At 40.2% G+C, this 12,634-nt stretch overlaps 1 protein-coding gene across 1 annotated transcript in view; it reads right to left on the bottom strand.

Moving 5' to 3' along the window:
* LOC140491205 (nuclear pore membrane glycoprotein 210-like) overlaps positions 1 to 12,634 on the bottom strand; it is a 187,561-nt gene that overhangs the window by 21,029 nt on the left and 153,898 nt on the right. The window contains exons 32-34 of the mRNA XM_072589184.1: positions 4,671 to 4,891; positions 3,336 to 3,472; positions 2,869 to 2,995 (exon numbers count right to left, since the gene is read on the bottom strand). Coding sequence (XP_072445285.1) covers positions 2,869 to 2,995; positions 3,336 to 3,472; positions 4,671 to 4,891 — 485 coding nt within the window. The remainder of the gene's footprint in view (positions 1 to 2,868; positions 2,996 to 3,335; positions 3,473 to 4,670; positions 4,892 to 12,634) is intronic.

The raw sequence follows: 12,634 nt of genomic DNA, 5'->3' as shown, positions 1-12,634 counted from the left end.
AGAGAAAAAGAATTAACATTTTGAGACTGATATGGCTTCTTCAGAAAGCTTTCCGAGTTACATTAGCCTAGAGGTATTCAGTAAACTTCAATGGTCAGGTTAAGGAGAATCTGGAACAAGCCACAGAGTCAGGCAAGTGCATGGAAGTTAAGAAGTTCCTTGGTTTAACTTACTGGGAGCATGTTTGCCAAAAGTCAGTTGTAGTTTGGAATTACACGTGTTGAAAGTAGTTCCAGGTAGCACAGGGGCTGCTGTTAGCAGACACCAAGAAGTTAGGGCTCAGCAGAAGACCCAAAGATTGGTGGCTTCATGAGGAGGAGAAAGCATTGGGCTAAAAGGCTTTGGAAGCCACCAATGGTTCAGTGTAGCTGTTATGGTGGTGATGGGAGCCCATAAGTAGTATTTGCTTGGTGCAGCTGAGAAGGACTGGAGCTAAGGGAAGTTCAGCTGCAGCTCAGCAACACTGTTTGTTAAAAACTGAATTGCATTAGGAATTAGACACCTGGGAGCAGATTCAGGAGTCCTGGGGAACTTAGTCTCAGGAAAAAGGACTTATTTACCAAGAGGTGTGCATCTAGGAAAACTTAACAAAAACCGAAATTCACAACTGATCTTGGAGGAAACTGTGTGGGATGGCTCACAGCACAGGAACAGATAAGTGAATAGTTTTTAAGTGTAGCCTTGCTGTAGATCTACAATTGTGAGTAGAGTGAGTTCTTTCTTGATTATATATTTTATTGATATCTGTCTTTTGATTAAATTTTAAAAATATAAGCCATAAGCATTAAGTTAGCCTGGAGCAGTGTTTTTTTAGAGCAAGAAGACAGTGCTATTTTCTGGGTCTGTAGATTGTGAAGGAGCAAAGATGGCCTTTAGTAGAGTAATGCTCATCTTGTCGGATGTGGGAGTTCAGGGAGAGTTTTCATGTTACTGAGGATTATGTCTGCAGGAAATGTCTTTGGTTGCGAATCATATCATGTAAAATGGATTGGTTAGATTGACAATTAGAGGCAGTGAGGAATTTACAATAGCAAGGGGATGTGATGGATGGCAGTTATAGGAATGGAGAAAAGCTGCAGATATAGTCACACAGATGGGTTAACGCCACGAAAAGTAGGAGAGGTAGGCAGGTAGTGCAGAAGTCTTCTGTGGCTATCCCCATTTCAAACAAGTATGCTGTTTAGAAAATGTAGAGGGTGATAGACTCTCAGGGGAATGTAGCACAAACAACCAAGTTTCTGGTTTAAGGCAGTCCAAAGATGTGCAGGTCAGGTGAATTGGCCATGCTAAATTGCCCGTAGTGTTAGGTAAGGTGTAGATGTAGGGGTATGGGTGGGTTGCGCTTCGGCGGGGCGGTGTGGACTTGTTGGGCCGAAGGGCCTGTTTCCACACTGTAAGTAATCTAATCTAATCTAATCTAATGAGGGGTACGTTGGGTTCTAAGCCATCGAATGTGATAGGAGACTCTATAGTCAGAGGCACAGACAGGTGATTCTGTGGCCAGCACCGAAAAATTAGAATGGTGTGTTGCCTCCCTGAGGCCAGGATCAAGGATGTCTCAGAGAGGGTACAGAATGTTCTCAAAGGGGAGAGGGACCAGCAGGAGGTCATTGTACACATTGGAACCAACAGCATAGGAAGGGAGAAGGATGAGATTCTGAAGGGAGGATATCGAAAGTTAGGCAGGAATTTAAAAAGGAGGTCCTTGAGGATAGTAATATCAGGATTACTCCTGGTGCTATGAACTAGTGAGGGTAGGAATAGGCAGATACAGAAGATGAATGCGTGTCTAAGGAGCTGGTGCACGGTAGATGTTTTCACGTTTTAGGATTGTTGGAATCTCTTCTGGGATGGAAGTGACCTATATATTTCCAGGAATATATCCAGGGAAGTTACTTGGGTGGAACAGAGAAATAAGAAAGGGATGATCACCTTATTTGGATTGTATTATAGACCACCAAATAGTCAGTGAGAAATTGAGAAACAAATTCGTCAGGAGATTTCAGTTATCCATGAGCATAACAGGGTGGTTTAGGAAGGGGATTTTAACTTTCCAATCATAGACTGGAACTGCCATAGTGTTAAAGGTTTAGATTGAGAGGAATTTAAGTGTGTACAAGAAAAGTTTCTGATTCAGTATGTGGGATATACCTACTTGAGAAGGTACAAAACTTGACCTACTCTTGAGAAATAAGGAAGGGCAGGTGACTGAGGTGTTAGTGGGTCTGCACTCTGGGGCCAGCAACCATAATCTTATTAGTTTTAAAATAGTGATGGAAAAGTATAGACAGGATCTAAAAGTTGAAGTTCTAAATTGGAGGGAGACTAATTTTGACAGTATTAGGTAAGAACTTTCAAAATCTATTGGGGGGCAGATGTTTGCAGGTAAAGGGACAGCTGGAAATCACCAACCCAAGGAAAACCAAACATATAAATAGAAAGCAGGAAACACCAGCAGTGCTTCGTCTGGAGGCTCACTGAAGATATTACCTGGTATGGTGACAGAAGGTCTGAAAACGAACCTTCCAGCTCAGCAAGCAAACCTACATGAAGAATTTTTCATTTTATTGCACACTGAAGCCAAGATGAAACTCAGTCTTTTAGTGAAACAGAATTAGATGGGGAGTAATTGGAGTCATGGTACAAAAATATAATTCAGTTCCTAATTTGAAATCATGCAATCAAGATTTTCCTCAAATATATATTCCTATATTCACATTTATAACAAAATATCCTAGATAAAATTCCTACATTCTGACACTGTAATTTTCCATTGTTACTGGAGAAAATGCAGTTAAGCAAGTGTGTCTTAAATTTCTCTTCACAACTATGGTTTCCCACCTGTATTTAGAAACAATGAGCACTCACCTCTCAGACTGCTGTCTTTGTTCATAGTTGTCACAAGAAATCTGTACACATTAATATTAGGACGACCAATTACACAAGTGAAACCATGAAAGGAAACTGAGGCTTTTCCTACACCAATAACTGTGATCTGAAATAGAAAGAGGAGAACTATTGCATTTTGCAACATAACCAAGGCTATAAGGATTCAATACTAGAAATTTGTTTTTGCAAGTTTTGATTATAATGGTCATTATACTGGAAATAAGGAGAAAGGTGAAGTTCCATTTGATGAACATGTGGTAGCAGAAAGAAAGAAAAATCTCTGAAATAATGCCACTTTGTTTATGTTTTGGTGAACTCTTCACTTCATAGGAATAATATTTTGTGCATAACTAATGAAATTAGATATTATCATATTTCCACTAATTTTATAGTCTATCAAGCATGATTATATAAAATACATCAAAATTAAATGATGGAAATCTTACTTCTCTGTAGGTTCTCACAATTCCTGGAATTTCATAATATACTGTGGTTGACCCTGTACTCCTTGTAACTCCCAATCCTGTGGCCGGATCAATCTGTAGAACTTCACTTGATAACTGATACCAGTTCCCAGGTTCACCTAAACAAATCCTTCAGTTTTGATTTTAAGATAAATAACTTCAAGCAACAAAACAGCTGATTCCACATTTTGAAAAAAAAAACTTGCAGTACTTCTTCAGACATATCAGATGCAGAAGCAATTTCACATTGTGGAATATTAAGCATGTATTTGCTTATCATTATTACCAAGAAGTAAATCAAGAAAAATGCTCCCTTTAAAATACTTCTGGGTGTCAAAATTATAAACAAAAGATTTGAAGAGAATGGAATTTTTGCAGCTACTGTAAAGGGTAACATGACATATGGGACTAAGTTGTGGGCTAAGATACTGTTTCTTACACCATTTGGAATTAAATCTTTTGTTTTCCTCTCAGTTATAAGGATTATAAACAATTTGAGCTGAAGCAATTCCAATGCAGCGCTCACCATACAAAAGATAATGTCACAAAACTTTCCAAAAAGCAGGAGGTTGCATTAGATTGTTCTAATTTGGGGTAACTGAGGCACATTTCTGTCTTTGTTGAAATTACACTAACTATTATTCTGAAGAAAACACAAACATAATCAAGCAATCCCTTTATATAAGTGAAAACTGAAGGAAATTCATTCTGCCAGACTTTATTCTGCTTATAGCACAAATAAATTTTACTGTGGTGTCTGCCCCACATATTTTATTTGTTAGTCCTTGTTCTTGCTTCTGAGGAGGTCACAGGTTTAAGCATCCCCCCCAGCAACTTGAGCGCATAATCGAGCTGATACTTCAATGAATTTTGGAGAGAGTGCTGCAAAAGGTGCTGTCTTCTGGTTGATAAACTGAACAAAAGCTCCACCTGTCCATCTCTGGAAACAGCCTGCATCATGGGGTAGGTGGGAATGGAAAGAAAATCGCTAACAAATGGAAGCTGGTGACCTATGTACATCATTTAGCAGCTTGGAAGAGAATTCCTGCTCACCTTAGTTCCAGATTTAGAAAGCAGTGGGAGCCTTCTTACCATTGTGCTGCTAACTCAACGTGTGGTGAGTGAAGTACTGGGGCAAATGATTCTAAGGCCACCAGATAGAAAGCTGCAACAGCAGCCAGACAGCTTTTGATTCCAGCAGAAAAATTGCTTCTTTAGTTATTTTAAGATTTCCAGCCAACTATAATGCTGTGCTATTTCAAGTCTTTTGAATTATGAAACTAAACTTTGTGGTATCTTTTATGTCAAAAAACTAACCTTCTTGGTTTACCAGTACACTGCTGAAACATATCACATCACTCAGTATCACATGCTCTGATATGTTGGGCCATATCGCATATTGGGTAGGTATTGGGATATAATCTGCAATGCCTGGGTGCCTGTTATCCCAAACTGCTAACAGGGTCAATCCTATATTGGCAGCCTGTGCCACGTAAGTATTATTCCTAGTACCAGGTCCAATCAGCAGCAGATCATCCCTAGATTGGTTTAAAAAAAATCTATTAATCTTTCAAGCATATTTTATAGAATTAGACATGAAAAATCATTTTTTGCACTAATCATTTTGAAAACATAATGAAAGTTGGACCTAGGAAGGATAACTGTAAAAGTAGCAATGACATTTCTATCTATAGAACACTATGGTCCAGATTTCTAATAGGTGAACAGATAATGCAGCAGCATAAGCCAGATGTCGAGTCGTGTAGAAGTACCAATTCATCAAATTCCAATTCAAGTTTAAATTTCTGATAGACAATCACTCAGCATTGGGAAAACTCTGAAAATGTTTGAATTATAGTTGGAAAACTGAGGCAGAAAAATGGGAGTTACAGACTGGTTACCCTAAAGTCAACAATAGGGAAATGCTGGAGTCTATTATAAAGGGCATAATAACAAGAACTCAGAAATAACCCCTGGGATTCTCTATTACAAAACGATGTGGAGGCCAAATCACTGTTTATATTTAAGAAATGGATAGATTTCAAGAGGGATTACACAAAGTTAACATGAATTTGTTACAGAATTGTTATGGCACAGATGGAAGCCATTCGGCCGATCATGCCTGCACTGGTTCTATTACCTAATGCCAATCTCCTGCCTTTTCCCCATATCCATGCACACGATTTCAATCCAAATAATCAATCAATACCTCTTGAATACGTCAAGTGAACCCTCCTCCATTTCTCCAGGTCCTATTTGCTGTCTGGAAAGGATTTTTCTCAATCTATGAAAAATAAATCTTATTTGACACATTGGATGTTTTCAGGATCTATCTAGTAAAATAAAGGAGGGAGAATCAGTGGATATGCTGTATTTGGATTTTCAGAAAGATTTTGGTAGAGTTCCATGTAAGAGGCTGGCATGCAAAATCAAAGAACATGGGACTAGGGGTAATGTATTGGCATTGATTCAATATTGGTTAGCAGACAGGAAATAGAGAGTAGGAATGATTGGGGCTTTTTTTCAGAATGGAAGACATGGACAAGTGGGAAACTCATGAAAAAAAATCTGGGATTCTCTAACACAGAATGTTGTGGAGGCCATGTCACTGATTATGTTTTAAAAATGGGTACATTTCCAGAGGCTAAAGATTCCAAAGGGTATGGGGAGAGAGATCAAGAATACAGGATCCACTGCAAACATGCTGAATGGTGGAGCTGGCTTGATAGGCTGAATAGCCTACTGCTAATATTCCTCCTCCTACACTTTTAGTTCTAACTCATATCTGGGTCAATTACTTAGAAATAAAATCTGCTCTAACTCCTGAGTAACTATAGAATTGATAATCATACCTCCTCACTCTACACCTTCAGGTGAAATAGGGGAGGGTGTAAAAGAAGAACACAGTTACTACAGTAAAGTAGGACATTACCTTGGAAGGGATTTTGAATGAGGCTTTGTGGGTGGAGCTTAGGAACAAAAAGAATGTAAAAACTTTGCTGGGAGTGTATTATAAGCCCTCAAACAGTCATTAGGCAATAGAGGTGCATATATTCAGACAACTCACTGAGATGTATAATAATAATACGATAATCATATTAGGGGATTTCAATTCACAAACATGAATTGTGATTGTCATAGTGTAAAGTATTTTAGAAGAGGCAGATTTCTTGAAATGTATTCAGGAGAGCTTTTTATCTCAGCCCGAAGAAGGGCATGGTGCTGGGGAGTGAAGCCAGACACATAGTCAAGATGGCAATGGGGAGCATTTCAGTGATAGAGACCACAACACAGTACGATTCAAGTTTCTTATGAAAAAGAAAAGCGATGCCTGCAAAAAGAGAGTTTTAGATTGGGGCATGGCAGATTTTATTTTTAAAAAGGTTTGATCTAGCAAATGAATACTGGGAACAGCTACTTGTGCGAAAATCTGCAGATCAGTGGGGAGTATTAAAAGGTAAATGGGAAGAATACAAGCCCAACATGTTCCCTTCAGGGTGAAATGTAGGAGCAACAAACCCAGGGAAGCTGAGATTTATGGGAATATTCAGGACTGGCAAAGAAAGGAAAGAGGTTCTTAGCAGATACAAGGGAAGCAAATCAATGTAGGTCCTAGTGAAACACAGGAAGTGCAGGAGGGGGAGGGTGGGAGCTTAAGAAAGCAATTAGAAGAGCAAAGGGGGGCATGAGAAAACACTGGTGGGTAAAGTTAGGAAGAATCTCAAGCTGTTCTCCAAGTATATTAAGGGGAAAAGAATAACCAGAGGAAGAGTAGGGCCCATTAGGGGCCAAGGGGGAAATCTGTACAGGGAGCCGGAGGACAATGATAGAGTGTTAAATGAGTCCTTCACAACCATCATCACTCAGGAGGAGGATGACGTAGGCACAAAATTTGGGCAGATGGATTGAGAGGATCTTCAGCAAAGTGATATAGGGAGTAAGGAAGTATTGGATTTTTTAAAAATCAGATTTAAAAATAGATGAATCCTTTGGTCCCGATGAGTTGTAAACCAGGCTTGTGTAGGTGGCAAGGAACAAAGTTGCAAGGACCCTGTCACGTTTTTTAAAGCCATTTCTTGCCACAGGGGTGATGCCAGAGGACTTGAGGCCAGCTAATGTTGTTCCACTTTTCAAAAAGGGTGGTAGAGATAAACCAGAAATTAAGGAATTACAGATCCCTGAGCCTTAATGGTAGGAAACTGTTGGATAAGATTCTGAAGAGGCAAGATTTCATCGTAGGTAGTCAGCATGGCCTTGTCAGAGGTAGGTCATGCTGAACAAATTTGAATAAAAATTTTGAGGTGGTGATCAGGTGTGTAGGTGAGTAGTGCGTATGACATACACAGATTTCAGCAAAGCCTTTGACAAGATCCCACATGGGAGATTATTGAAGGTAAAATTACAAGATGTGGGATACTTGGCAAGATGGACCCAAAATCAGCTTAATGACAGGTGACAAGAGAGTGGTAATACAAGGTTCCTTGAGAGACTGGAAGCTACTTTCCAGTGTTTCACAGAGATCGCTCTGGGTGCTTATTGTATACATGCAAAATGTAGATGAGAATGTCCTGGGGGAGGGAGATGATAATTGTTTGCAGATAACATAAAAATATACTAGGTGGTTAACAATGAGACAGGTGGTCTTAGTTTAGAGGAAGGTTTAGATGGGTTGGTCAGTTGGAATTTAACCCTGAGAAATGAGAGATGATGCACTTTATAGGAAGTAACAAGACAAGGGAGTACTAAATGAATGGCAAGATACTAGGAAGGCCAGAGCATCAGAGGATCTTGGGATGCTTATATACAATTTCCTGAAAGTGGCAGGAAAAGTTAATACTGATGTTAAGACGACAGAGAGGACACTTGCCTTCATCAGTTGAAGCACAGATTATAAGAGCAGAGAGGTTATGTTGCAGCTGTACAAAACTTTGGTTAAAAATAGCTGAAGCACTGTATGCAGTTCTGTTTGCTGCACTTTGGAAGGATGTGATTGGACTGCAGGTTTACCAGTATGTTGCCAGATTTGGAGGACTTCATCTTGAGATTGTTTTCTTTAGAGCAGAGCAGGCTGAGGAAGAGACCTGACTGAGATAATACATTTATGAGGGGCATGGATACGATGGATAGGAAGCTGCTATTCTCCTTAGTTTAGAACATAAAACATTACAGTGCAGTACAGGCCCTTCGGCCCTCAATATTGCACCGACCTGCGAAACCAACCTGAAGCCCATTTAATCTACACTATTCTATTCTCGTCCATATGCCTATCCAATTACCATTTAAATGCCCTTAACGTTGGTGAATCTACCGCTGTTGCAGGCAGTGCGTTCCATGCCCATAATACTGAGCAAAGAAACTACCTTTGACATCTGTCCTTTATCTATCACCCCTCAATTTAAAGGTATGTCCCCTCATGCTAGCCATCGCCATCAAGGAAAAAGACTCTCACTGTCCAACCTATCTAACCCTCATGTCTCAATAAAGTCGCTTCTCAACCTTCTTCTCTCTAATGAAAACAGCCTCAAGTCCCTCAGCCTTTCCTCGTAAGACCTTCCCTCCATACCAGGCAACAACCTAGTAAATCTCCTCTGCACCCTTTCTAAATCTTCTACATCGTTCCTATAATGTGGTCACCAGAACTGCGCAATACTCCAAGTACAGCCACACCAGAGTTTTGTATTGTGTATTGATGTGGCCAATCTCCCTTACTTTTCCCTATTTATAAAGTCAACGTCAGTGCAGTGCTAATATAAAATGGTGGCTGTGAACAAATCTAAGATGTCCGACTTGACTCATTTGTCAGCAAGGGAGAGGGGGCAATGTGTCAAAAGCCATTTCCATTCATAGATCTTTGCAGAGATAGGAGATAGCTCTTTGAAGGTGATGAAAATGCATATTCCAGAACCTGTTTACAGGGAATGCTGAGACAATGCCACATTCCAGGTCTGCCTTACCTTCCAAGCTCCAAATATCTGAGAGACTCAAGTATACAAAACCTGAAATAGCTCAGCCACTGAATTGTAGATCTGAAGCCTTGGATCAGAATTTGTCACAGGCTAAGAATCCTGTGTGCCTTGGCCCGATCCAAATCTCCCCCAGTTCCTTCCTGACTTTTGTTCGCTATGATACTGTCCTTCTATTTCTCTCCCATCTTTCAGAACCCATGAAAACTTCCACCTTCCAATCTGTAACTCATAGTTTAAAGGCATCATTTTAAGGTTGGAGGTCCTGCAGAAATTTGAGGAAAACACTTTTTTATCCAGAGAGTAGTGGGAATCTGGAATGCTCTGCCTAGGAGGATAGTAGAGGTGAGAAACCTCACTAAAGATTGTACGTGCATGAGCACTTGAGACATTATAATATTCAAGGTTATGGGTCAAAAGTTAGAAAATAGGATTAGGGTAGATAGGTCAGCACAGTCTTGATGGAATGAAGGGCCTCTTCTGTGCCATGTGACTCTAGAACTCTGCTCACCAGTAATCTCCTCACCAGGCTCTCCATATCATTGTGCCTGCCCACCCTTCTAAAAATAAAGCATACATCTTTCCTTTGACACTGCCCCAACTAGAACAACACTGGACACCCTTCCTCCACCACCCATCCCCCCAGGCCTCAGGAGAAGGGTATGCAGAAGGAGCTAATCACAAAAGACTGAGACTTCATGTGAATTCAGGTTGGACAACACCACCCCCATTCCAAGTAGCTATCCTAATTCATGAGAGAAACAATGTGTGAAGAGTTGCTTTTCTAATCACAGGCTGTTTCTCACCTGCATCTACAATAAAAAGGTTCACTAGCTAATACACCATAATGGTTAGGCATGGTGTTAGTGAGGCATTTCCCACCACAATGTGAAGACGAAAAAACACCAGTCACTTGCCAGTACTGGTCTGATTTCTCATTGGCACTAAGGGGACTCTCCCACATCTGCACTAAACTGATTCCGAATAGAGATTATTAGCAAAGGAACCAAAATTTGCTGCAGAACCCAAGGAATCCATTTTCATTTTTCTGAAGTATGACAGCCTTCCTTTGAACCTTAAATTATTAATCAAAGGCTGTAATGTCCTCTTTATGTTTGGTGTTCTTAAATCAGCAAGTTTGGACATGTTAAAACACCTCCATGGCCTTCAAAAACTGAAGTGGCACTTGAATCTTGACCCTCTATCCTCAAGACCTTCTATCCTATGACACTACTGCTGTGTCATAGGATCCCTCATTAGTAATGTTTTTTTTATCAACCTCTTGTCCACTTTGATGCTGCTATCAACTGTAATAAGGAACATTTTGACCTAACTTCAACTGATATATGAATAAGACTGGAGACAATCTGGTGTCAAATCAAATGGGTGACACCAATTTGTCACACAGTATCATCAAGGCCTCCCATGAGTCCAGATACACAGGTATAGACAATGATTTTCCCATGATAGAATCCATACAGTATGGAAGCAGGCCATTTGGCCCATTGAGTCCACACTGACCATCCAAACAACGTCCCACCCACCCCCACTCTATTCCTTTAACCCTGCATTTCCCAGGGCTAATCCACTGACATCCACTGCATGCACATCCCTAGACATTATGGGCAATTTGACATGGCCAATCAACCTAATCTGCACATCTCTGGATTGAGGTAGGAAACTGGAGCACCCAGAGAAAACCCATGCAGACACAGGGAGAATGTGCAAACTCCACACAATCAGCTGCCCAAGGCTGGAATTGAACCCGGTTCCCAGGCACTGTGAGGCAGCTTGGCTAACCACCATGCCACCCTGTTCCTTATAGTACCTGCTAGATGTTGCCATTCACCAATAACACTGCTGGTTCAATTACTGCGGAGTTATTTTTCAATTGTGTGCTGGTAGCTGAAGGTGTTTCACCTTACAGCCACATTGCAGACAGCACACCACTACTGCCACCATGAATAAACATCCTGGCAATGATTCGGGATCTTTGGACATCCTACATGCTCTGGCTTTAAGAGGTGTATTTTGACCATTTTTTTAAAAAGGAGAGATCAAGAGGTGACAATTAGTCTGCTTCAAGCCAATAAAGTAAACATGTGACGCTTTGGAGCTTCTAAAAAAATTGGAACAGTTGAAGCAGCATGAATATGTGACTCCCACAGAATCAATGCTTTTGTTTAGATTTCAGTAGTTGCTGGGATTTAGAACCTGGGTGTGGAAGCCATCTTTTTCTGTGTTTCAGCTAAAAGCTGGAGTTCTCTATGCCAGAATTTTCTCTTGATATTCTTTCCTCCTGGACTGAAGAAACATTGCATGTGAGACAATCTATTTTATTCAATTTGCCTTTGCCAAGGGTGTATGGGATGTTATTATATTGTAACAGTTGCTGTTTAAAAGTTAAATAATTTATTATTGTGTTTAGTTTTCCAATAGAGTTAAAGCTGGACCAATTCTTATTTCTTTTGTTAGTATTTTAACTATAGAGTAAACATAAAGTGTGTTTTGCATAAAGCCCAGCTGTTTGACTGATGAAAACACATCTGGAACACAATGCCTTATACTTGGCTTCAAAGGAGAAGTTAGAATCTAGGTGATCTCTTAGGGGTTCTGAGGGGTTTGGTCTGGTCCATAACATAGTGCAAACTGATAAATGCTTATTGATTATGTACATGACATATAGAACAATGAGACAGAAGGATTTCAAAAGAACTTTCTTCCATCAGATCCTACAACAGTATAATCTGACACAGGATAATTATGCACTGTAGTTATTAATTCCATAGTTGGCTAGATGGCTAGTTTGTGATGCAAAATAACAATAGCACCAGTTCAAATTGTATATTGACTGAGATTATCATGAAGAGTCCTCTTTCTCAATCCCTCCCCTCATTTAAAGGGTGGTGGCCGCCAGGTTAAAACACAACTGGCAATTCTGTCTCTCCAATGGGAGAAAACAGCCCTATAGTCCTCTGGGACTATGACGACTTTATACTACTTCAATTTTATTTAGTTATGTTATTAAATCCCCAGCTCATGCAAAGCATTCCTGCTATAAATACCATGAGAAGGACTACTACATAGTATGAACTCCACAGAAGCTGGTACCCTGTCACCAAATCACTCTTTATTTACACATGAACAGTCCCTGACTTCAGTGTTCTTCAGAGTCAGCTCTCAAGAGTGGCAGTACCTCTGATACTTCCCTTTTTGTCTGTCAACATGGGCTCCCTGATTGGACCAGATTGACAGCACCAGTTAGAGAACCCACATTCTATGAGGTCCAGCTGGTTGATCTTGTTACATTCATTACAT

Source organism: Chiloscyllium punctatum, chromosome 19 (genome assembly GCF_047496795.1).
Source record: "Chiloscyllium punctatum isolate Juve2018m chromosome 19, sChiPun1.3, whole genome shotgun sequence".
NCBI lineage: Eukaryota > Metazoa > Chordata > Chondrichthyes > Orectolobiformes > Hemiscylliidae > Chiloscyllium > Chiloscyllium punctatum.
This window is presented reverse-complemented; position numbering and strand designations above follow the sequence as displayed.